Genomic DNA, 26372 nt, shown 5'->3' on the forward strand with positions numbered 1-26372 from the left:
TACCCTACCTCCGATTCCATGACTCTGCAATTTCTTCAGGAGTCTTTCGTGCGGCACTTTGTCAAAGCCATAGCGGAGAGATTAAATTAATTATTTGCTTTGGTCTTCACCGAGGAGGATTTGGGAGAGATATGGTATTCAAAACTGACGAGTCAGAGAAACTGAATGAAATCTCTATAGACCTAGAGGACGTAATGGGGCAATTTGACAAACTGAAGAGAAGCAATTCTCGTGGATCGGATGGTATTCATCCCAGATTACTGATAGAACTGAACAATAAACTTGCGGAACTATTGTTAGTAATATATCATTTATCCTTATAATCGAGCGTGGTACCGGAAGATTGGAAGGTAGTCAATGTAATGCCGATTTTTAAAAAGGTTCCAGAGGAGATCCAGTGAATTATAGACCGGTGAGTCTGAATTCGGTGCCGGGCAAAATGGTAGAGACTATTATAAAGAACAAAATTACAGAGCATATTCAAAAGCATGGATTAATGAGACAAAGCCAACACGGATTTAGTATAGGAAAGTCTTGCCTCACCAATCTGTTACATTTCTTTGAAGGGGTGAACAAACATGTGGATAAAGGGGAGCCGGTTGATATTGTGTATCTGGATTTTCAGAAGGCGTTTGACAAAGTAGCTCATGAAAGATTCCAGAGGAAATTGGAGAGTCATGGGATAGGAGGTAGTGTCCTATTGTGGATTAAAAACTGGTTAAAAGATAGAAAACAGAGAGTAGGATTTAATGGTCAATATTCTCAATGGAGAAGGGTAGTTAGTGGGGTTCCCCAAGGGTCTGTGCTGGGACCGCTGCTTTTTAACATATTTATAAATGAGCTAGAGATGGGGGTAACTAATGAGGTAATTAAATTTGCTGATGAAACAAAGTTATTCAAAGTAGTTAAATTTGGGAGGATTGTGAAAAATTACAGGAGGACCTTACGAGACTGGGAAACTGGGCATCTAAATGGCAGATGACGTTTAATGTGAGCAAGTGAAAAGTGATGCATGTGGGAAAGAGGAACCCAAATTATAGCTACGTCATGAAAGGTTCTACGTTAGGAGTCACGGACCAAAAAAGGGATCAAGGTGTCGTCGTTGATGATACGTTGAAACCTTCTGCTCAGTGTGCTGCGGCAGCTAAGAAAGCAAAAAAAAATGTTAGGTATTATTAGGAAAGGAATGGAAAACAAAAATGAGGACATTATAATGCCTTTGTATCACTCCATGGTGTGTCCGCACCTCGAATATTGTATTCGATTCTGGTCGCCGCATCTCAAAAAAGATATAGTGGAATTAGAAAAGGTGCAGAGAAGGGAGATGAAAATGATAAAGGGGATGGGACGACTTCCCTATGAGGAATGGCTAAAGTGGCTAGGACTCTTCAGCTTGAAGAAAAGACGGCTGAGGGGAGATATGATAGAGGTCTATGAAATAATGAGTGGAGTGGAACAGGTAGACGTGTGAAGGTTTACGCTTTCCAAAAATACTAGGACTAGGGGGGCTTGCGATGAAGCTATAAAGTAGTAAATTTAAAACGAATCGGAGAAAATGCTTCTTCACTCAACGTGTAATTCAATTCTGGAATTTGTTGCCAGAAAATGTGGTAAAGATGGTTAGCTTAGCAGAGTTTAAAAAAGGTTTTGATGGCTTCTTAAAGGAAAAGTCCAAAGACCATTATTAAATTGGGGGAAAATATTTCTGGGATAAGCAGCATAAAATGTTTTGTACTTTTTTTGGGATCTTGCCAGGTACTGTATTTGTGACCTGGATTGGCCACTGTTGGAAACAGGATGCTGGGCTTGATGCTAAAGAGTTTCTACAATACGATTTACCATATAGTTGAGGGACCAAGAGCAGATATATGATGGGAACAAGATGCAGTTGGGATAATTTGATGGTTAGCTAAATTCAAGGCTAGTTCTTTGTATAGTTATACTCTCAGCCATCTGTTTATTTTCTCTGAATCTGCCTTTGCTAATCAAGCAGCGGAAGCAGTGGCCCGTCTCATCTCTCTGGGCAAAGTTACATATGCCCTCCAAATATCTAGCTTTCCCAACCTTGAATCTGCTCATGACAGGCTTACACCGTCAGGCAGTATGGACTCTTGTAATTAGAAAGGAACCCAGTATGTAGTAGATATAATAAGATAGTTTATTACAATCTTACCAATGGTAATACAGGTAGGTTAAGCATTCACATAATGGAACCGCATATCATGGCACGTCCTCTCTCTCTAGCCTTCTGGAGTCTCCCTTCTCTGTTCGTCTTCTCCTCTCATCTCCTTCTTCTTCTCGTCTCGTCTCGTCTGAACTAATACTCCTCAAACTGCTGCTTATATACAATTTTGGCCCTATTCATTTCAATGGACTCCAGCTGTCTCAACAGGGCTCCTAGTCCTTATCAGTTGATCAGAATGACTTCACATGTTCCCAAACCTTCCTGTAGCCCCCCCTTTGGATGTTCTCACCTGGGGTGCAGCTGATCCAGCACTATCTCTACGTAACCATAGCAACTCTTGCTTATGACGTCTTGCAGGTGCCAATCTCAGGATTGTTTATAGAGTAGATTGCCCCCACCCTTGCCAGTTCAGCACTTGCCACAGTGAAATGTAACTGTGTCAAAGGTGATCTCTGATTTTTACAAGCTAGCTCTCTTTTGTATCAGAGATGATTCTGATTTTAAGAAGCCTAGCTCTTATTATGAGCCATTGGCCTGTATTTTACTGAGAGCAAGGGCTGAAGCATTTGATGGACTGTGGCATTGCAAGATCTGTATTGATGTGGTTCGAGTCATACTTACTGCTAAGAGAATGCAAATACGGGCAGGTAATGACCTGTCTACTGTGAGAACTGTGACGTGGAATGACCCAAAGCTCTGCTCTTTCTGGGATTTTGGAGTGGCATATTGCATTTAGGCGAATGACATTCAATTTTTTTCTCCTGCTGATGGAGCTAGTGCCTGTGGTAGTTACTTGATTACAAGCAGTTTTAGAAGGGATCCATCACTGAGTATTTCAGAATTGTCTATCTCTTAATATGTCCAAAACAGACATTTTACTGGTAACTGCTGAACCAGCAGTTTCTTTTCCTTCTGAGGTTGTTATATCTGATGTTTTGATTCCTGTTTTCTTGTGTTGTGAAAAACTTGGATGTACTATTTGATGCTGTGCTGTCTTTTTCTCCTCCGATTCGTTTTCTGGTGAAAAAATCATTTTATAAGCTGCATTTACTTTGCAAATTATGCCTGTTGATTTCCCAGAATGATTTTTGCAGGGTGCACCAGAGTTTGGTTTTGACAGGTTTAGACTACTGTAGTATCTGTTATGTAGGTCTGCCTTTGGTCTGTATACAGGCATTGCAGGTAGTGATGAATTCAACTGTGCGCCTGTTATATAGACTTTCAAAATATGATCATGTTACTCCCAGTTTTCAGAAACTGAATTGGTTTTCTTTGCAAGATAGAATTAAATATAAACTGCTGATGATGGTTCATTACTGTGTGCATCATGATTCCTCTCAGTACCTGTTAGGATTGTCTTCATTTATATCATTTGGGTGTGGTTTGTTCTGAGCAGGTAAAAGGATGCCCGACAGGGCTGTGTTTTGCCCAGCAGGGCTGCTTCAGGGGCGATATAATACTAATAAACATATAAAAACATAAGTTAAAACAAATTGCAAACCAAAGAAATCAATAATTATAAACAAATAATTAAAACCATATCAACATAAAATTGTCCGGAAACCATTTATGATGTTCATATATAAATAACTGTACATCGATCAATAATTATGTAAATTATAAACATAGACTGAAAATATTATAAAACCAAAAAAAAGAAAGCTTGTATATGCTTAGAAACGTATATAGAAATATAATACAAAGAAAGTATATAGGGGGTCTGTTATGGTGTTGTTACCTACCCTGAAGTAGTATTCCTCTCACTTTCCCCAAGGTAGGAGAACTAGGATGTGATGTAACCATCTCCCAGGTAATACTGAAATAGCCGTAAAAAATCATCAGTATTAGTAGTTAAGTCAAGAGGTGTATGTGCAGCAAATCAAAAGTAAAGAGAAACTGGAAAACAGAACAAACTGAACAACAGAACAAACAGAACAAACAAACTGAAAGTCTCTGCTTATTCACAAGCATATGCTATGCATGGCTTGCAAGAGCTGGCTTTAGACCTTAACTGGGTTGCATGACATAAAACATTATTACTACTGTCTGTACTCTACAAAATGGTGCCTTAAAAAAATGAATGAAACCCATTAAAAGTGTTCAAAAATTGTAAAAACTTCATATTCCTTGAAAGGGACATCTCTTTTTCTAGCACATGTCAGTTAAAAACAAAGTCCAACTTAGATGTCATTGAAAATGCCCCTCCATGACTCGCTTCCTTGGAAATCTTTCCAGCTTGATACTGGAGAGGTTCTTCAGATTGAAAATAAATCAATAGTTTTGGGTATAATTCTAGACTCAATGCAGATGTTGGAAGATCAAGTCAATGCTTTGGTCAAAAAATTATTATTTTGGTTACAACAATTGAGGGCTGATTGTTGTACATGGATGGACACATCTATGGGGACAAAAAGAGCTGGTTAGTGAAATTATGGGTGGTTGGAGTGAGCTCATTTAGCAGCCATCCTCTAGTGATCTTACTAATCATGACATGAGCCTGGTAGCTGGTACACACACCAGTTATTATGGTGGCGGCATTACAGTCAGGGCCGCCGAGAGTCTGGGCCGGGCCCGGGGCGCCCCCCCCCCCCCGAGGTCGTCATCGCTGCCCCCCCTCCACCCACCCCCCTCCGTCCAACACCGGGCCGGGCCACCCTAAATTCAAATCATAGCGCCTCACCTCGACCTCGCTCCATGTGAAAGAAGTGCAGCAGCGGCAATCTGCAGATCGCATCCCTTTGTGCCTTCCCTCCCTGTGTCCCACCCTTGCACAAGTTATGTCAGACGAGGGCGGGACATAGGGAAGTAAGGCCCGAAGGGAGGCGATCTGCAGACTGCCGCTGCTGCACTTTCTTCACAAGGAGCGAGGTCGAGGTGAGGCGCTATGATTTGAATTCAGGGGGGCCTGGCCCAGTGGTGGACTGAGGGAGGCGGGTGGCGGGGACTGCGGCGCCGGGCCCCCCTTGGAGGCCCGGGGAATTTTGAACCCTGCTTGCAGTTCCTGTAAATGGTCTTCTTGCCAGCAAGTGGTTTAATAGCAATGTGTGTGCAGTCTGTGGTCCCTAGCACAGAGGGGAATTCTTCCAGTTCAAAGAAATCTATCATAGTTTGGTGTTGCTGCTGCTTGTGGGGAAGAGAATGTATTCAGTGTATGTCCTGAGGAAGGCCTGTAGGAATTGAGCTATGCAGCATGAAGTGGCTGGCTGGCTGATGCCTTCTGTTGCCCTGAGAGATGTCTGGAAGGTTCCAGTGGCCAGGAAAGTTAGAGCTGTAGTGACCTTAAAGTGTATTGTCAGGGTTTGTCTCATCCATGTATAGGGCTCTAAGTCCTCCTCTAGTTGATTGCATAGGTACACTATAGTCTCCTTATCACACCAGAACCTGCATATGGATTTGGGCCAGTATGACCTCTAAACAGGGGCCCTCCTCCTTTTCTCTAGCCTCTACTTCCTGAAAGTAAGGGTCCACAGGAGCAATGCCCTGCTTCCATTCATGCTTTTACTCACCACCAGTGACAACCACCAATAGTATCCACCAACAATTACACCCAGTGACTAAACAGGACCTATGGTACAATACCACACATACCCAGACACATACCCAAACATGATTAAACTGAGATAGCCAGTTACAGACACACAGACAGTTGTAGATGGACATACCCATATGCACACACTCGCACAGTTTTTGTTGCACAGACAAATGGGATGGAGGGCTGGGAGGTAGGGGTGGAGTGGAAGATTACAGGGGTTAAGAGGTTTGGAGAGGATGCTTGGTAGTAACGGGCAATATGGAGCAGCGTGGGATTTACTGGAGATGTAGAGATTTAGGTAAGCTCTCTAAGGTGGGTAGTTAGAGGAAGGGTGAGGTCTGACCATGCACTGAGACATCAGCAAGCAGCACAAAGCTTCAGGTCAAAAAAGACATTTTCTGTGCCATGTATTTGCTATATAAAGGTGGTGTACATTTGGGCATGTCAGTTTCATGTTATCTGAGGTTGTGTTTGTGTGCTCGCTCTGTTGCTGATTTGGCCCAACACTCACCCACATTCTGCCCCAAACATGCTCCCTTTCATGGCACTTACATGTAGACGCCCTGGCACACATGTGTGCGCCTGTGTTTCGTAACTTTTATAGAATTGCCTCCATAGTCTCTACCCTATCTTCTGTTTGAATGCAGGGGCCCAGAGGCCAGGCTGTACCCCATATTCCTGTGAAGGGAACCTATGAGTCTTTCAGACCAGCCATCCTCCAGTGATCTTACTAATCATGACATGAGCTTACATAATATTATCTTACATAAGCTTACATAATATTATCTTGCACGTCCCAGTTGAAATTAACACACTTCCACTTATTAAGATGTTGTTCCAAAAAATCCCTTTTACTAGAAAGGAAGAGATGGAATTTTGGATTTAGTTCAAGCAGTTTTTAGACATAGCTCAAAGTTAATGTTTAAGTTTATTAGATTCTTGATATACTACCTTTCTGTAGTTCAACCAAAACAGTTTACATACTACATACAGATAAAATCAATTACAGTAGGTATTTTTCTGTTCCCAGGGGCTTACAATGTTAAATTATGGCACTTACTTTGCCAGTAGGTGTGTACAGAGACAGAATTTGGGCAGAGCACAGATGGCGTTCACAAGTACACATGTAGATTATAAAATATGCTGTTCTACACAAGTTATTGCACGATCCAAGAGTAGACATTTATAATTGCTCGAGAGCAGGTATAAGTGCCCATGCATGCAAGGTAGACGTAGGCTATGTATCTTTATAAAATAGTAGCTAAGGGGCACCTACTTTCTATATTAAACCAGGTGCCCATTTAAGTACCTCTACATTGTGGAAAAAAAAACACCATTTCTTTCAGACAGCTAAAAGTCCACATATGTGCATATGGTGTGCTTACATGAGTTAGGGCTATTTTTACTTAAGTAAAAGGAGTCCAAGGCTTTGAAAATTAACCCCAACCATATAAAAATGCTATCTCAGTACATGAATTCAGATCCAAACATGATTTCTAGAAAACCACAAGACATCAGAAGAATCAGAAGTAAGGCCCAAGGCAGTATAACTGCAAGCTGTGGATGTTTTGGGGTATAGAAAGAATCCTAGGCCTGTAGGTCACAGGTTCCAGGCAGATTGGGGCATACTAGTTGTAGCCATGACCCTCGCCTCTATTTCAGCAGGGGTCATGTTTTCCCTCTTTTTGATTGCCTTGTCTGGCAGTTCATTGCATGACTGGGTCAGCTCATTCGGGGCTACAGTACTACAGGGTAACTGTAGGCTGTTTACGCAGCAGGTCTGCTTTCTGGTATTGCTCACTGGCTCTGGCCAAAGCTGTTGAACGCTAGCTACAATCACCGCATTGCTCGCTGTCATGTTCTCCGTACATGATTCGCTTCCAGAGCTTGAGCACCTTTTCAAGATATTGGACAGCTAGTGATTTTTGCAGAGCTACCTCATTGTGAATGGAAGGAATAGTGGTTGCCACAATCACCGGTGAGTGAGCATAGAGGACCATCTTGTTCTGCCTGTCAGCCGCATTTGCTCACTCTACTACATACCCAGCCAGCCAGTTCTAGGGCACGGCCATGCCAGCTAATTATTGATGCTCTAAGCCAGGCGTTAGCTCTGGCCTAGGCATCGGACAACTCAGGTGGCTTCTAGGCACATGGTGCTCCCTATGTTTTAGTGGGGAACTTTTGTTAGGGAAGTTTTGGCACAGTTGGTTAGAGAATTCAGTCCATTGTGAGTCCATTGTGGTCTCAATTGGCAGAGGGCACTCTTCAGGATTCCTTCCTTCCTCTCAGCATTGTCTGAGGTTTCATGAGGCCAAGACTACAGCCCAAGCAAATCACTCTTTCAGAGTTCCCTCTTCTCAGGACAAGTTGCCTTTCATGCTGCTGGACGATCTCGGCCTTGAGTCTCCCTATTCTTTTCGTACCCCACAATGATGGGATCTCGGTGCTATCCTTGAGTTCATAGTAGCAGGCGACCCTCAGGGGGAGGAATGCTGGCTTCGGCCTAACCCCTGGTAAGCCTTTCCTTGCCAGCTCTACCACCGGCTGCCTTTCAGGTGCTGTGGAGGACTTGCAGCTCATCTGCATATCCTTACAGCCTTCTCCGGGGTGACTCCCAGGTCTACTCCGATCCACTCAGGGCCTCTGCTCTAGGAGCCGTGCACCGGGGCACTTTCTCTTTACATTTATTTTTCTCCCAGTTACTACTTATGGCTCCAGTACACTTTTTCTTCTTGGTACTGTTCCTTCCTAATCTGTTTCTCCATCTGAAACCATCATCTCACCATCTCTTTTTTCCTCTTCCTTTTTCTCAGCTCTCAACCTGAGGAAGGAAGCATTTCCTTCCTTCCTACCTTCCATTCATCCATCTCCTTTCTATCTGAGTACATCTGGCCTTCGTTGCTGTCGTCATACCTCTCCTACTCTTCTCCGTACTCTCTTGCTCCTTCTCCTGCTCTGCGCTGGGGACATTAATCCCAATCCTGGTCCTTCACATCAGCTGTCATCCTATTTGTGCAGGTCACACCATGATATCCCCAATCTACTATAGAGGAAACTACACTTCTTTCTTCCTCAAAATGTACCACCTGTTCCTCTGATCCCATTCCCATCTCACCTGCTCTTATTCCTTTTATCTGTCACATTCTCAACCTCTCACTTTCCACTGCAACAGTCCCTACTGCCTTTAAACATGCTGTGGTCACACCTCTCCTTAAGAAGCCTTCACTCGACCCTACTTGTCCCTCTAATTAGCGACCCATCTCCCTCCTCCCTTTTCTCTACAAATTACTTGAGCGTGCTGTTCACCACTGCTGCCTTGATTTTCTCTCCTCACGTGCTATTCTTGAACCACTACAATCTGGTTTTCGCCCTCTCCACTCAACCGAAACTGCGCTTACTAAAGTCTCCAATGACCTATTACTGGCTAAATCCAGAGGTCTCTATTCCATCCTCATTCTTCTTGATCTTTCCGCTGCTTTTGACACTGTCGATCACAGCATACTCCTTGATACCCTGTCCTCACTTGGATTCCAGGGCTCTGTCCTTTCCTGGTTCTCTTCCTACCTCTCCCTCCGCACCTTCAGTGTTCACTCTGGTGGATCCTCTTCTACTTCTATCCCTCTGCCTGTCGGCATACCTCAGGGTTCTGTTCTTGGTCCCCTCCTCTTTTCTATCTACACTTCTTCCCTTGGTTCATTAATCTCATCCCATGGCTTTTCCTACCATCTCTATGCTGATGACTCCCAAATCTACCTTTCTACCCCTGATATCTCACCTTGCATCCAAACCAAAGTTTCAGCGTGCTTGTCTGACATTGCTGTCTGGATGTCTCAACGCCACCTGAAATTAAACATGACCAAAACCGAGCTTCTCATTTTTCCCCCCAAACCCACCTCCCCACTCCCCCCATTTTCTGTTTCTGTTGATGGCTCTTTCATTCTCCCTGTCTCCTCAGCTCGAAACCTTGGGGTCATCTTTGACTCTTCTCTCTCCTTCTCTGCTCATATCCAGCAGATCACCAGAACCTATCGTTGTTTTCTTTACAACATCCGTAAAATCCGCCCCTTTCTTTCTGAGCACTCTACCAAAACCCTCATCCACACCCTTGTCACCTCTCGTTTAGACTACTGCAATCTGTTTCTTGCTGGCCTCCCACTTAGTCACCTCTCCCCTCGCCAATCGGTCCAAAACTCTGCTGCCCATCTCGTCTTCCGCCAGGGTCACTTTACTCATACTACCCCTCTCCTCAAGTCGCTTCACTGGCTCCCTATCCGTTTTTGCATCCTGTTCAAACTTCTACCAGGGCCGGTCTTAGCAAGTGCGGGGCCCTGTGCAGACCAATTTGGTGGGGCCCCATCCTAGCCCCGCCCCCACCCTAGCTCCACCCCATGGTGGCAGTCCATTTATTGGGTGGTGGGGCTTGGCAAAGGTATGCCTAGCGTGCCTGCACAAGGGAGGAGAGAGAGAGGCATGTATTCCCCCTCCCCCCAAATTTCAGGGCCAGCTATGTCCGGAAAGAGAGCCCGTTGTTAAAATTTTACCAGCACACCCCTGGGTGGGTCCCACAGGCAAAAAAAACCTTTAACAAAATGGTGGACTACAGGCAGCTGAAACATTTCACCACCACAGACAGAGACAGACAGTACTTTAATTTAAAAAGGTTCTTCCTAGAAAAAAAGCTATCATCATACCTGTAACCTGGCTGGCTTGCTGCCTTAATGGATTGATTTGGCACAACTGTTGTAGCACAGAAAGACAGTATATCAAATCTCATCCCCTTTCATAGTGTTCTCTGCTTCAAACCCAATGCCTTTCTCTCCCATTCACACTGCCAGTGACTGCATAACTCTCCACTCTTCCCTCTCTCCTTCAAGACAACATTTTCTCCCTCCAGTCCCCAGTCCAAATCCTGTTTAGCCCACTGCCAATCTCTGAATCTCACTCACTCTTCTCTCCTCTGGTCTCCCTTTCTCCCTCCAATCGCTGTTCTGCCATCCCCAGCTAAGGCCACTTTTTCTCCCTTCCATTCTCCTCCTCAGGCCTCTAGTCCTTGAGTCCCTGCTGATCCACTCACCCTCAGGTTTCTCCTCTCCCTGTCAATTCCTAGTGCCCATTTCCTCTCACCCTCACCCTCAAACCTTGGTTCCTTTTTTCTCTCCTGCCATCACATCTTTCTTCCCCACCCCTTCACAATTCCCTTTACCAATCACCTGCCAACCCAAAGGTCCATCAGGCCTTTTTCTCCTCAAGCCCCAGCCATCTCCACTCTCCCTTTACTGCCTGCCTCTTCTTTCTAATATCCCATCACAATTTCAAGTCGCCTACCAGCACACCAGCAGCAGCAGCCTTCTTCACTCAATCAGTAGAGACAGCGTCAGCGACGATGGCTCACTCACCACCTCCAGCTTTTCCCGCTCAGTGGCTTCCTCCCTCGCAGTCCGGAAACAGGAAATACATCAGAACTTCAGAAGGTGGGCCATTAAGCGGGAAGCTGGATCCTGGAGGTGAGCCGTCTGTCCTAGTCGTGGTCGCTGTGGGGGGTGGGGCCGTCGCTGCCTGGGCTGGGCCTGGCTTGCTAGCATCGCTGCAGTTAGTCGCCGGGTTTGGGGAGGCGGGGACTCTCGGGAGCTGACAGCAGGCCCAAGCTGGGGGTGGGTGCCGCGCTGGTGATGATTATGCGGTCATCGAGGCGAGCAGCAGCATTCCGGCGGAGGTCGGAGCGGAGGCACAAGCGAGGCAGAGTTGAGGCGCGCCACGCGGGGCCCCCTTAGGCGCGGGGCCCTATGCGGCCGCCTCGGTCGCCTCTGCCTAAGACCGGCCCTGTCTTCTACTAACCTATAAATGTACTCACTCTGCTGCTCCCCAGTATCTCTCCACACTCGTCCTTCCCTATACCCCTTCCTGTGCACTCCGCTCCATGGATAAATCCTTCTTATGTGTTCCCTTCTCCACTACTGCCAACTCCAGACTTCGCGCCTTCTGTCTCGCTGCACCCTACGCCTGGAATAAACTTCCTGAGCCCCTACGTCTTGCCCCATCCTTGGCCACCTTTAAATCTAGACTGAAAGCCCACCTCTTTAACATTGCTTTTGACTCGTAACCACTCGCCTCCACCTACCCTCCTCTCCTCCTTCCTGTACACATTAATTGATTTGATTTGCTTACTTTATTTTTTGTCTATTAGATTGTAAGCTCTTCGAGCAGGGACTGTCTTTCTTCTATGTTTGTGCAGCGCTGCGTACGCTTTGTAGCACTATAGAAATGCTAAATAGTAGTAGTAATCTAATTTCTGTTCCTCTCCTCCCCCCTTCTTCCCTGCCTTTCTCTTGCGCTCTGTGGAATGCCTGCTCTGTCTGTAACAAACTTTCCTACATTCATGACCTCTTTACCTCTCGTACTCTCCATCTGCTTGCCCTAACTGAAACTTGGCTTTACCCTGAAGACTCTGCTTCAGTCGCGGCCCTATGCCATGGAGGTTATCTTTTCTCCCATACTCCTCACCTGGTTGGCCGCGGAGGTGGTGTCGGGCTACTACTTTCACCCTCTTGTAGATTTCAACCTCTTCTTCCACCTCTGTCTCACTGTTTTTCTTCCTTCGAAGTCCACTCCATCCATCTACTTGCGCCTCTGCCTCTTTCTCACTGACTTTGATGTAATCTCCTTCCCTCATTCTTGGGGATTTTAACATTCATGCTAATGATCCCTCTGACTCTTATGCTTCTCAGTTTCTTGCTTTAACATCCTCTTTCAATCTTCAACTGTGCTCCACTGCCTCCACTCACCAGAATGGCCACTGTCTCGATCTTATCCTCTTCTCAAACTGCTCACTCTCCAGTTTCTGTGCCTCAACTCTTCCCCTCTCTGACCATCATCTGATAACTTTCACACTTCCCAGTCCCATCCAATCTTAACCAATACATTTAGGAATCTTCAGGCTATGCTATTGACCCTTCTACTCTCTCCTCCAGTGTTTCAAATCTCTTCTCTACCACTATGTCAATGAGGCTGTCTCTTCCTATAATACTGTTCTCTCCTCTGCTCTGGACACTCTTGCTCCTCCCATTCCCTGTTCTGTAAAACGTACCAAACCCCAGCCTTTGGCTGAAATCCCGTGTCCATGCTGACTTCATACATTTCAAATTCTTGCTGACCTCCTTCCAGTCTGCTCTTTTACTTGCCAAACAGGACTATTACATCCAGTTGACAAATTCTCTTGGCTCAAACCCTCGACGTCTCTTTGCCACACTGAACTCTCTCCTCAAAGTGCCTTCACCTCCAACTCCCCCTTCACTTTCTCCCCAGAGTCTGGCTGAGTACTTTCTTGAAAAGGTTCACAAGATTAAACTTGAATTCTCAACCAGGTCACCTCCACCTCTCCTTCCCTTAGTTAATTCTCTCAACCATCCAACCCCTGCCTTCTTTTCTTCCTTTTCTGAAATCACTGAAGAGGAGAGGAAACTACACATCTTCTTTTCTCCTCGAAACTAACTACCTGTTTCTCTGATCCTATTCCAACCCATCCACTTAACACTATCTCTCCTACTGTCATCCCTTTTATCTGTCATATCCTCAATCTTTCACTTTCCACTGTGACTGTTCCTGATGCCTTCAAAGATGCCGTAGTCATACCACTCCTTAAAAAACCTTCATTGGACCCTACCTGTCCTTCCAACTGTTTGCCCCATCTCCCTCCTCCCTTTCCTATCCAAGATACTTGAACATGCTGTTCACCGCCATTGCCTTGACTTTATTTCATCTCAAGCTATTCTTGATCCACTTCAATCTGGCTTTTGCCCTCTTCATTCAACTGAAGCAGTGCTTGCTAAGGTCTCCAATTATTTGTTCCTGGTGAGATCCAAAGGTCTCTGTTCTATCCTCAACTATCTGCAGCTTTTGACACTGTTGATCACAGCCTACTCCTTGATATGCTGTCCTCACTTGGATTTCAGGGCTCTGTTCTTTCTTGGTTTTCTTCTTATCTCTCCCACTCTAGTGGATCTTCCTCTACTTGTATCCCACTGTCAGTTGGTGTACTCAGGGATCTGTCCTGAGACCTCTTCTTTTCTCCATCTATACTTCTTCCCTTGGTACTCTGATCTCATCCCATGGTTTTCAGTATCATCTTTATGCTGATGACTCCCAGATCTACCTCTCCACACCAGAAATCCAGGCCAAAGTATCAGCCTGCCTGTCTGACATTGCTGCCTGGATGTCTCAGCGCCATCTGAAACTAAACATGACCAAGACTGAGCTTCTTATCTTTCCCCCTAAACCAACCTCTCCTCTTCCCCCAGTCTCTATTTCTGTGGATAACACTCTCATCCTTCCTGTCTCATCAGCTTGTAACCTTGAGGTCATCTTCGACTCCTCCCTCTCCTTCTCTCCACATATTCAGCAAATACTGTCATTTTTTTCTCTATAATATCACCAAAATTTGCCCTTTCCTTTCTGAGCACACTACCAGAACCCTCATCCACACTCTTATCACCTCTCGCTTAAACTATTGCAACTTGCTTCTCACAGGTCTCCCACTTAGCCATCTCTCTCCTCTTCAATCTGTTCAAAATTCTGCTGCACGACTAATATTCCGCCAGTGCCGTTATGCTCATATTAGCCCTCTCCTCAAATCACTTCACTGGCTTCCTATCCATTTCCGCATATAGTTCAAACTCCTCTTATTGACTTATAAGTGCATTCAAGTCATCTTCGACTCCTCCCTCTCCTTCTCTGCGCATATCCAACAGACTGCCAAGACCTGTCGCTTCTTCCTCTTCAACATCAGCAAAATTCGCCCTTTCCTCTCTGAGCATACCACCAGAACTCTCGTCCACGCTCTCATTACCTCTCGCCTTGATTACTGCAACTTACTCCTCACCGGCCTCCCACTCGGCCATCTATCCCCCCTTCAATCCGTTCAGAACGCTGCTGCACGTCTTATATTCCGCCAAAACCGATATACTCATATCACCCCTCTCCTTAAATCACTTCATTGGCTTCCGATCAGATATTGCATACAATTCAAGCTTCTCCTCCTTACCTACAAATACACTCAGTCTGCGGCTCCTCACTACCTCTCCACCCTCATCTCCCCCTATGTTCCCGCCCGCAACCTCCGCTCACAGGACAAAGCCCTTCTCTCAGTACCCTTCTCCACCACTGCCAACTCCAGGCTCCGCTCATTCTGCCTTGCCTCACCCTATGCCTGGAACAATCTTCCTTTACCCATACGCCATGCCCCCTCCCTACCCATCTTCAAATCTCTGCTTAAAACTCACCTCTTCAATGCTGCCTTCGGCGCCTAACCGCTCGAGAAATATAAAATGCCCCAATCTATCCACCCTATCAGATTAACTGTTCACTCGTCCTCTAGATTGTTCTCTTGTCTTTTAGATTGTAAGCTCTTTGAGCAGGGACTGTCCTTCTATGTTTAAATTGTACAGCGCTGCGTAACCCTAGTAGCGCTTTAGAAATGTTTGTTAGTAGTAGTAGTAGTACTCTGCAGCTCCTCAATACCTCTCCATTCTCATCTCTCCCTGGATTCCTCCCTGGGAACTCCGTTCACTGGGTTAATCTCTCTTATCTGCACCCTTCTCCTCCACTGCTAACTCCAGACTCCGTTCTTTTTATCTTGCTGCACCATATGCCTGGAATAGACTTCCTGAGTCGGTATGTCAAGCTCCATCTCTGGCCGTCTTCAAATCTAAGCTAAAAGCCCACCTTTTTGATGCTGCTTTTAACTCCTAACACTTATTCACTTGTTCAGAACCCTTATTTTATTATCCTCACTTTAATATTCCCTTATCTCTTGTTTGTCCTGTTTGTCTGTCCTAATTAGATTGTAAGCTCTGTGGAGCAGGGACTGTCTCTTCATGTTCAAGTGTACAGTGCTACATATGTCTAGTAGCGCTATAAAAATGATGATTAGTAGTAGTAGTAGCAGGGCACCTCTCCAGGTTCTATGCGGACTGGATCAAACAAATAAAAAAATACAATCCTCAGTCCAGTGTGTCTTGGTGTTCTAATGCAGGGCTACAGAGTGGGGCTGTCCCATTCCCCTGCGGTCCCATTCTTGGAATCTTTGTGGAGGCTCCAGCACACTTATCAGCCAGTTCTGGCCACCTTGCAACCATTTAGGCACGGTTGGGTCTGTTCCCCGGTGAGTTGGGGGATTGGGAGATTATTCCTTTTGCTTGTTAGTCCAAGTAGAGAGGTTCTTTCCACTTGGGGTTAGACTTCATGGAGTCCACCGAGTGGAAGAGGTTCAACATATTCCAAGTAGACATTGCAGGCCGTACTTCTTGCAGTGCGGCAGGTGAGTTGCTGTCCACCCTGACTCTCAAGGACATGGGGTTTTCATATTTCCATTTCCTCTTCACACAGGATATTGCTGTGCTTTTCAGTCCTTGGATAATATTATCTTTTTCTGTCCATGCCATTCAGCCTTTCCGCATTACACAGGACGTGTTTTTCAAGTGATGATGGCAGTCTTCCTTTGCCAGGAGGGTGGTTGGTTCATCTGTACCTCATGATTGACTGTTTGTGACTCTTCCTTTCAGGAAGTTGACAGGTTTCATCCACGCCAGCTCTCTTCTCCAGTCCTTTGGATTGGAATTCCATTTCTATACAATCTTAGTGTGTATTGGAGAGTGATTCCGGCATAGGCATAGAGAAGATGTTTCTTTCTGTCGCTCATCAGGTTCTAATTTCCCTACTGGGTTCTGGGATATGGAAATAAACCAAGTGTTGGGTGCCATGGCCTCTGTCTTGGACATTTTTCCTTGGGTCAGATTCTGCATCAGATCACAGGTTCCTTCTCGGCTGTTGCTCTCCATCTTTCTTGGACCCTCCCATCCAACTCGGCCTCATCTAGGGAGTCAGTGCGGTCTTTCTCTACAAGTGCAGCAGTCTTGCTCGACAGGCAGCTATCTGCATCTTGCATGCTGTTAAGGCCTGCCCTTGCTAGATGCGACAGGTTGCAAATTCCTTCTGGAGGCCGCCAGTCCGTCTTCTCCTGCATCGTCAGTTGTAGAGATGGAGCTGGCGTATTTGGTAGATTCCTGGTTTGAATTGATTTGTGAGTCACCCAAGCAATTTCTTTGGTGGTCACAGCCTGTCGGCTGGGGTTGTGCCACTGGGCAGCAGATACATTTGCTCACAATGGCTAGTTAAGCTTTTGTTTGGTGAGGGTTAGTTGAAGTTTCTGGAAGATCTGAATAATGCAAGACTCAGGGTCTTCTTGGGGACGTGCCTACAGATGCTTTCCAGTTAGGTCAAATGGCCCTCGTTGGAAGCTTCCAAGAGCTATCATCCAGGGCAGGCTGGTTTTCCATCCGAGATCTGGGTTTCAGCCCAAGCGAGATTTTGGAACTCCAGATTGTGTTCTGTTCTCCTGGATTTCTCCTGAAGGAGTGATTGGGTGCACAGTCCCATTGTTCTTGCTGTATCCCGTTGTTCTTCCTGTGGTGGTTTATACCTTTCTTCTCATTTCACCTTTGTCTTTTCGCCTTTCTGTTTTTCGCCATGTGTTCCTTCATTTGGACTGGCACAACAAGTATTGTTAGTCAGCTCATTTGTTCGCAATGTTCTCAGGCCTTTTACAGGCTTTGCAGCTTTCAAAGTCATGTTAACTCACTAGGTCACGGGGGCTATCGTGTTGGTGTACTTCCTCGTGGGTGCTCCACTTCCAGCTTGATGCCAGGAGCCTTCTTCATGAACTGTCACAATTTCTGGGATAGAAGCCTGCCTGTTCTACCTTGAGGATATCTGTAGGGCAGAGTCATGGTCTTCCTCCTATACCTTCTCCAGATGCTGCTGTTTGGGTGTCTCCATCAAATGCATCTTTTAGAGTTTTGGTGCTATCCACTGAAGTTTCAGGTTCCCACTGTACTACTGGACTGCTTTGATATATCCCACAAGTCTCTGGATTCATCTGCTGCTGACGCTAAGGAACGAGAAATTATGTCTTACCTGATTATTTTCTTTCCTTTAGTTGCAGCAATGAATCCAGAGGCCCACCCTGTTTTTCTGGTGATGTCTGGCAGTTAGATCGCTCTGTTGAACTGCATTGCTGCATTTTTACATTTTTGATGGACTCTCGTAATTGGATTAAGTGTGGGCAGAGCTTGGTTTTTCCCTTTTCTCTGTGGGGAAGGAAGGAGATGTGCTATAATTCTGTATTCTTCTGCTTTGTTATGAGAAGTACTGACTGACCAGGGAGCATTCTGCCCTATAAGGCAGTGCAGTTTCAGGGCTCTCTATCTCCTCCTGCTAGTAGATGGTCACACCCCACAAGTCTCTGGATTCATCTGCTGCAACTAAAGGAAAGAAAATTATCAGGTAAGACATAATTTCTCATTTGTTTTCATTGTATTGATTCTTGCTGTGTTTTTTCTCTCATGGCTATAGTGCATGGACTGTAATTATTAATGTAACTGTAATTTCCTTCTCATTAGAAGTGACTCAGTGTAATCCGCTTTGCAATTTGGTTAAAGGTGGAATACAAATTATGTGAATAGAATAGGGTGTCGACTACACCAGGCTCCACAGAGGCAGTCTACTACTACTACTATTTAGCATTTCTATAGCGCTACAAGGCGTACGCAGCGCTGTACAAACATAGAAGAAAGACAGTCCCTGCTCAAAGAGCTTACATTCTAATAGACAAAAAAAAAAATAAAGTAATCAAATCAATTAATGTGAACGGGAAGGGAGAGAGGAGGGTAGGTGGAGGCGAGTGGTTACAAGTGGTTACGAGTCAAAAGCAATGTTAAAGAGGTGGGCTTTCAGTCTAGATTTAAAGGTGGCCAAGGATGGGGCAAGACGTAGGGGCTCAGGAAGTTTATTCGAGGCATAGGGTGCAGCGAGACAGAAGGCGTGAAGTCTGGAGTTGGCAGTAGTGGAGAAGGGAACAGATAAGAAGGATTTATCCATGGAGCGGAGTGCACGGGAAGGGGTGTAGGGAAGGACGAGTGTGGAGAGATACTGGGGAGCAGCAGAGTGAGTACATATATAGGTTAGTAGAAGAAGTTTGAACAGGATGCGAAAATGGATAGGGAGCCAGTGAAGGGTCTTGAGGAGAGGGGTAGTATGAGTAAAGCGACCCTGGCGGAAGACGAGACGGGCAGCAGAGTTTTGAACCGACTGGAGAGGGGAGAGGTGACTAAGTGGGAGGCCAGCAAGAAGCAGATTGCAGTAGTCAAGGGTGTGGATGAGGGTTTTGGTAGAGTGCTCGGAAAGAAAGGGGCGGATTTTACGGATGTTGTAAAGAAAGAAACGACAGGTCTTGGCAATCTGCTGGATATGAGCAGAGAAGGAGAGAGAAGAGTCAAAGATGACCCCAAGGTTTCGAGCTGAGGAGACAGGGAGAATGAGAGAGCCATCAACAGAAATAGAAAACGGGGGGAGCGGGGAGGTGGGTTGGGGGGGAAATGAGAAGCTCGGTTTTGGTCATATTTAATTTCAGGTGGCGTTGAGACATCCAGACAGCAATGTCAGACAAGCACGCTGAAACTTTGGTTTGGATGCAAGGTGAGATATCAGGGGTAGAAAGGTAGATTTGGGAGTCATCAGCATAGAGATGGTAGGAAAAGCCATGGGATGAGATTAATGAACCAAGGGAAGAAGTGTAGATAGAAAAGAGGAGGGGACCAAGAACAGAACCCTGAGGTACGCCGACAGGCAGAGGGATAGAAGTAGAAGAGGATCCACCAGAGTGAACACTAAAGGTGCGGAGGGAGAGGTAGGAAGAGAACCAGGAAAGGACAGAGCCCTGGAATCCAAGTGAGGACAGGGTATCGAGAAGTATGCCTTGATCGACAGTGTCAAAAGCAGCGGAAAGATCAAGAAGAATGAGGATGGAATATTGACCTCTGGATTTAGCCAGTAATAGGTCATTGGAGACTTTAGTAAGCGCAGTTTCGGTTGAGTGGAGAGGGCGAAAACCAGATTGTAGTGGGTCAAGAATAGCATGTGAGGAGAGAAACTCAAGGCAGCGGCGGTGAACAGCACGCTCAAGTAATTTGGAGAGAAAAGGAAGGAGGGAGATGGGTCGGTAATTAGAGGGACAAGTAGGGTCGAGTGAAGGCTTCTTAAGGAGAAGTGTGACCACAGCATGTTTAAAGGCAGCAGGGACAGGCGCAGTCTCTTTCTATACTATAAAGCTTATTAAGCAGAGCAGAGAGATAAAAGTATATTGTGTTTAATGCTGAGAATGCAGCCCACTCACCTAACTTTGCTTACCTTTATATATATACTTTGCATAGGATACAGAAAATGATGGCCCAGAGCTCTCTGATTGGGACAGATATGCAGCTGAAGAGTATGAGCTTCTTGTAGCTGAGGAATCTGCCAATGACCCATTACAGGAAGGGTAAGTACAGGACTAAAAGAGACTGTGAAAGGTTACCCAGCCACTGTCTCTAAGTAAGAACACTCTGGCCGATATTCAAAGTGATTTAACCGGGCAGGAGAGGCTCCGGCCTGTGGCTGTCTATCCCTGATATTCAGCGGCACTAAACCAGGCAGTGCCACTGAATATCACCTCTGACTGCCCATAAAAAAAATGGACAGATCAGGGGCAGTACAGGGTATTAGGGAGGAGCCAGCCACTATGTGGGTGCTGACGATTTTCAGTACTAGCCAGGGGCGTAGCTACGGGTGCAGGCCCAACCAATTTCAGCTCTGGCCCACCCACTCCCATTGCCGGCCACTGTTGCTTTTCCTGTTGAGCAGCAGGGCCGGCGCTACAAAAAGAAGAAGTGCTCAGCTGACTGAGCTGAGCGCCGCCGCCAAAGTTAACAATGAGAAAAAATGTAAAAAAAAAAAAAACCACGGCACCGTAGGCAGCCTCGAAGCATTGGCTGCTGGCTCTTCAGGCTCCTCCTGTCTCTTACGTCACTGCCCCTGGAGCGAAGCAGGGGCAGTGACGTAAGAGACAGGAGGAGCCTGCAGAGCCAGCAGCCAATGCTTCGAGGCTGCCTGCGGTGCCGCGCTTTTTTTTTAAACATTTTTCTCGTCTTTAGCGTTGGTGGCGGCGCTCAGCTCAATCAGCTGAGTGCTTCTTCTTTTTGTAGCTGGGGCTGGCGGGCCTGTATCGGGTGGGCCTGAATCGGGAGAGTGAAAACGGATGGCAGGATGGGGACTGGGGAGAAAGGGGGAAAACGGAAGAATGGGGAGAGAAAGAGGGAAAACAGATAAGAGGACGGCAGAGAAAGAGGGAAAACGGAAGGATGGGGAGAGAAAGAGGGAAAACAGATAGGAGGATGGCAGAGAAAGAGGGAAAACGGAAGGATGGGGAGAGAAAGAGGGAAAACGGAAGGATGGAGAGAGAAAGAGGGAAAACAGATAGGAGGATGGCAGAGAAAGAGGTAAAACGGAAGGATCGGGAGAGAAAGAGGGAAAACAGACGGAAGGATGGCAGAGAAAGGGAAAACAGACGGAAGGATGGGGAGAGAAAGAGGAATACAGATGGAAGGATGGCAGAGAAAGAGGGAAAGCGGAAGGATGGCAGAGAAAGAGGGAAACGGATGGAAGGATGGCAGAGAAAGAGGGAAAATGGATGGATAGGGAGAGAGACACTGGATGGAAGGATGGGGAGAGAAAGAGGGAGATGGATGAAAGGATGCAGAGAGAAAGGGGAGGACTGGAAGGATGTGGAGAGAGAAGGGACACTGAACAGAAAAGGGTAGAGATAGACAACTGGTTAGAAGGAGGGAGAGAGAGACATTAGATGGAAGGATCAGGCGAGAGGGTAGATTGGTGGAAGGATGGGGAGAGAAAGAGGGAAGACGCTGGATGAAAGGGTAGGGAGAAAGAGGTGACACTGGATGGAAGGATGCAGAAAGAAAGAGGGGAGACACTGGAAGGATGGGGAGAGAAAGAAGAGAGCTGCTGGATGGAAAAGGAGAGTAGTGAAAGGGGCATGGGGAGAACAAGGGTGAGAAAAAGATGAAAAGCCATAAGTAGATGAAGGAAATTAAAGAATGGATAGTAAGAATGAATTAAATCTGGAAAGAGAGAGAGAGGCAGAAAAATATTGAAGAAAGCAAAGAAAAAAAGAGAGAAAAATGACAAATGGCCAGGAAACCCTGGCAGAAGAGTTAAGCGAAAACGAAGGAAAGCAGAATCTAGAGACTGGGAGCAACACAATGAGAAAAAGTAAATGGCCATACAACAAAGGTAAAGAAAATAATTGTATTTTTAATTTAGGATAAAGTAATATGGTGTTAATAAAGTTTCAGAGACCAATACTTCCTTCCTTAGGAGAGGATACCACAACAGCATTATACTGACCTGAGGCAGGAGGTTTTGGCCTCTGAAAGCTCACTGAAAAGGATGTTAGGCTATTAAATAAATTGTCTGAAATCTGATGCACTGAAAAGCAGCACTTTACCCTGTGTGACAAATGTATCTGAGTGTGACTACATTTTGCTGGGGGAGGGGGGTAGAGAGAAAATTTTGTGCCCACCCACTTTGGGTTCAGGCCCACCCAAAATTGGCAGTCTGGCTACGCCACTGGTACCAGCACCCACATAACTAAATGGGCAAATTTAAAACAACTCAAAAGCTGTCCTCATTCTGCCCACTTGGCTATGTGAGTGTCAGCACTGAATATTGGCCAGTATCCATATAACTATTCTTTACCTTTAAGAACACCCTGAGCCAAAAAGTTTCCTACCTCCTCCCCTCCTGCTGCAAGAATTAAATCCCTCCCCTGGGCCTATCTGTATCCCTGGTGGTCCTAGTTGAGGTGTTGAGAGCAGGAGCAAAGCCCCCTCGCTCCTGCCCCTTTCAGCTGGCCTTTCTAAATGGCTGCCGCAACCTTTAGCTGCATCTCACAGTACAGCTAGCTGCAAGGGTCAGGAGCAAGGAGGCTAAACTCCTGCCCCCAACTAGAACCACCAGAGAAGTAGGTACACTGAAGGGGAGCCTACCTAGACCTTGGGGGGGGGGGGGGGGGGGGCTTATTCCAGGGATGAGAACTTTGATTCTTGTGGGCTGGGAGGAGAAGGTAGAAAGGAAGGGGACTATTTTGGAGTCCGGAAGGGAGATTGATGCTTCTTTAAAGGTAAAATATAGTTCTGCGGTTCAGCCAGGACCCACATAACTGTTTTATGTGAGCACCAGCTGAATATCAGCCAGGATCCTCATAGGCTCCAGCAGCCACCCCCACCAAATTGAGCCCCTGATATTTAGTGCCAATTCCCTGACATGGCCTAGCACTGAATATTAGGGGCTAATTAGCCAGTGATGGTAAGCATTCAACAAAATGCTGACTGCCACCGGCTGAATGTTTGTCAAACCTGCTCTTAGAACTAGTCTGTCCTGGGGACTAATAGCCAATTGGGTTTTCAGGATATCTACCAAGAAATATTTATGAGAGAAATTTGCATATTTTATTTATTTGTTACATTTGTATCCCACATTTTCCCACCTATTTGTAGGCTCAATGTGGTTTACATAGTACCGGAGAAGCGTTTGGAAACTCCGGTGTAAACAAGCACAAAGTGATGTTGTGGTAAGATAAAGTTCATGTGGCACGGCCACATTAGGGAATCGTACAATGGAGGAGTTGTGTTATGTCCATTACGTACTTTAGTTTTGTTGTGTTATAGAGATCAGGCATTTATGTTGGATTGGTAGGGTATGCCTTTTTAAACAGGTTAGTTTTTAGTTTTTTTCCCGAAGTTTAGGTGGTTGTACGTAGTTTTCAAGGCTTTTGGTAATGCGTTCCACAGTTGTGTGCTTATGTAGTGTAGATGGGATATTAAAAAAATAAATTACTACTACTACTATTTAGCATTTCTATAGCGCTACAAGGCGTACACAGCGCTGCACAAACATAGAAGAAAGACAGTCCCTGCTCAAATAAAATAAATAAAATGCTGGGTGTCCCTTGTAAAGGAGCCATCCTGGGTCTGCTAGGGCTGCCCCGGGGTCTGCTGGCACTTTGGGGGGGGGGGGGGGGTTACATGCAAATGATGTGAAATGGTGCCTGTTTATGGTTTAACAAAAAAAAAATAACAAGGATTGGATTCAGGAAAATGTGACCTGGATGGTGGCACATTTTTATAAAGTGTAATGTAATTTACCTTTTATTTTGTATGGAAATCCATTTTCCTCCATACACTGTAATAGGAAAATCTGATTTCAAAATGGAGTTTGTGAAAAGTTTACAAACTGTAATAGTTGGGTAACCTTCCACAAGCTAGCGTCTGATTGGTGCTGCTAGGTCAGATGGCCTAGCTGCAGTCCTGTTGCTAGGGGGAGGCAGAGGAGAGGAACTGAAGAAGCTGAAGTATGTGTATCAGTGTTGCCAGGTGGGCGGTTTTACCGCCCAATTGGGCGGTTTTCCGCGACCCGCCGCGGGAAATTTTTGCCCGCAGCGGGTTGCGTTTTTTTGGGCTGCTTTTTGGGCTTCGGGCGGTTTTTGGGCTGCTTTTTTGGCCGCGGTGGGCGGGGTTAGCGACGTTTTGGGTGGGGTTAGTGACGTGGGAGGCGGGGCCGATGACGGAGGCGGGGCCGATGACGTGGGAGGCGGGGCCGATGACATGGGAGGCGGGGCCGATGACGTGGAGGCGGGGCCGATGATGGCGGGGGCGGGGGTGATGACGCGGGGGCGGGGGTGTCAGGGGCGGGGTTTGAGTTTGGGCGGGTTTTGGGCTGGATTTTGGGCTCCTTTGGGCTGGAAAAATATTTTCCACCTGGCAACCCTGATGTGTATGAGTTGCTCTGCCAGTGTGTGTGTGTAAAATTGATATGTATAGAGAGAGAAATTAAGTAAAGGGGTGCTTGATGAAAGCAGGAGGAGACAGATCATTGAAAAAGGTTCTGCCTGTGTAATAGGGAACCAGAGCTTAACCAGAGCAGCTGGTGATTTAGAGACAGTGGAATTTTGTGGAGCAGACCTGGTGATGACAGACCTGTGTGGAGAGTGCTCTACCCGTCTGTGTGTAACTAAGTGTGTTCAGGAGAGGCAGCCTGAATGAAACATAATTTGGTTGAATCAGAGTATCTGGTGATAGAGAGAGAGAGTAACCCGGTGGGACAGAAGCATTCTGAGTGTGTGCACATGTGTTCACCTGTCAAAGGGTTATACAAAAAAAAAGGAAAAAAGCTTGCCTGATTTTAAAACCAGCTACAAACTGTTTATTGGTGACTAGTGAATGTGACTGGTAACTGTGATTGTGTAAAAGCTGGGGTGCTTTATTTATTTGTCAAGGAGGAGCAAAGCTGTAACCACAGTACACTGGTTTGCAGTGAAGATGTGCTAACTTGAGTTTAGAGGGAATTGTTTTCTTTACCTGGGCCACTATTGATAAAGGCACTAGTTTGGGAAAATTGTGTAATGTGAGAGTGAGATTGAATTCCCTTTCTGTACTGTTTTGTGAAAGGTGTGACTGGTTATAATAGGCAGGGAAAAGTAACAAGGCAGGTCCTGCAATAGGGAACATTAATTATCTGTTGATTTAATCTAGATTGGTTGGCCACAGTTTTTGGAAATAACAAAAATCCTTACAAAATTCCCACAAGATAGGGAGACAGGGTTTCAATTTCTTTTAGTTAACTAGAGTACAGGTACAGAGGCTGTTGGGCAACGCAAGAGGATCAACGCAGGAGCAACACGTGCACCAACTACCAAGAAAGACCAAAGTTACCATCATACAAGAAAGGTCTACAGAGCAGCTAAGTGTTCCAGCCACCATCTCTTTCAGTAATTTAAGGGACTATGTATAAATATGGGTACTTAACTGATTGCTTAGAGTAGTCCATAAACGGTCTGAGTCACTTTAAGTAGAAATTTGGGTTCTGAAACAAAGAATTGAACACAAAGAATCAATTACCTTACTTAAGTGTATGAAAACTGGTGAAATTTTGGGTAAAGAGAGGAAAATGTGATTAATGTACTTATCTGATGTGTTAAGTTGTGGTTTGAATAGAAATTGATCGCTTCACAATTATACAAGAGGTGAAAGTTATTGTGAGCTGAACTTACTTGTTATTATAAAACATTCATTGCACTTTAAAACCATCTTGTGCAATAAATTATTTAAATCCAAAATTTAGTGTGCAATATTGTCATCATTAAAATTTTGTAACATCTAGGGAAATTCGCTTAACATCTTGAATTGCACACTGTATAATATACAGAATTTCCCTACCTTTCTTTGTACGTTCCCTAAATGGTGAGTGTTTAGCGTGGGACCCTACACCGTGATTTTATTATTGTACCACCCTCTTTATAAACCTCATCCATAGGGGATCTACAGTAGGAGAGACTGGATGCGTAAGTTGATTTGTATATGAGGCCTTTGCAGCTTGGGTAGTGCAGATTTAGGTACATTCATGTTGATTCAGATGTGTTTCTAGTTGGTAGATCGATTAAGTCTGTCATGTATCCCGGGGCTTCACCGTAGATAATTTTGTGAACCAGAGTGCAGATTTTGAAAGCAATGCATTCTTTGATTGGGAGCCAGTGTAATTTTTCGCGGAGGGATTTTGCCTTTTCCAAAGATAAACCTAGCTGCCGTGTTTTGAGCGGTCTGAAGTTTCTTTAATGTTTGTTCTTTGCATCCTGCATAAATTCCATTGCAGAAAGTCTACATGGCTTGGTACCATTGATTGTATCAGGTTGCAAAATGTTTCCCTCGGGAAGAA

The 26372-nt window shown here is 45.5% G+C and overlaps 1 protein-coding gene across 1 annotated transcript in view; it reads left to right on the forward strand.

Moving 5' to 3' along the window:
* PPP2R3A (protein phosphatase 2 regulatory subunit B''alpha) overlaps positions 1 to 26372 on the forward strand; it is a 1495967-nt gene that overhangs the window by 1334427 nt on the left and 135168 nt on the right. The window contains 1 exon segment of the mRNA XM_030217215.1: positions 19979 to 20085. Within this exon segment, the coding sequence (XP_030073075.1) occupies positions 19979 to 20085 (107 nt within the window).

The sequence above is a fragment of the Microcaecilia unicolor genome, chromosome 10, assembly GCF_901765095.1.
Source record: "Microcaecilia unicolor chromosome 10, aMicUni1.1, whole genome shotgun sequence".
Classification (NCBI taxonomy): domain Eukaryota; kingdom Metazoa; phylum Chordata; class Amphibia; order Gymnophiona; family Siphonopidae; genus Microcaecilia; species Microcaecilia unicolor.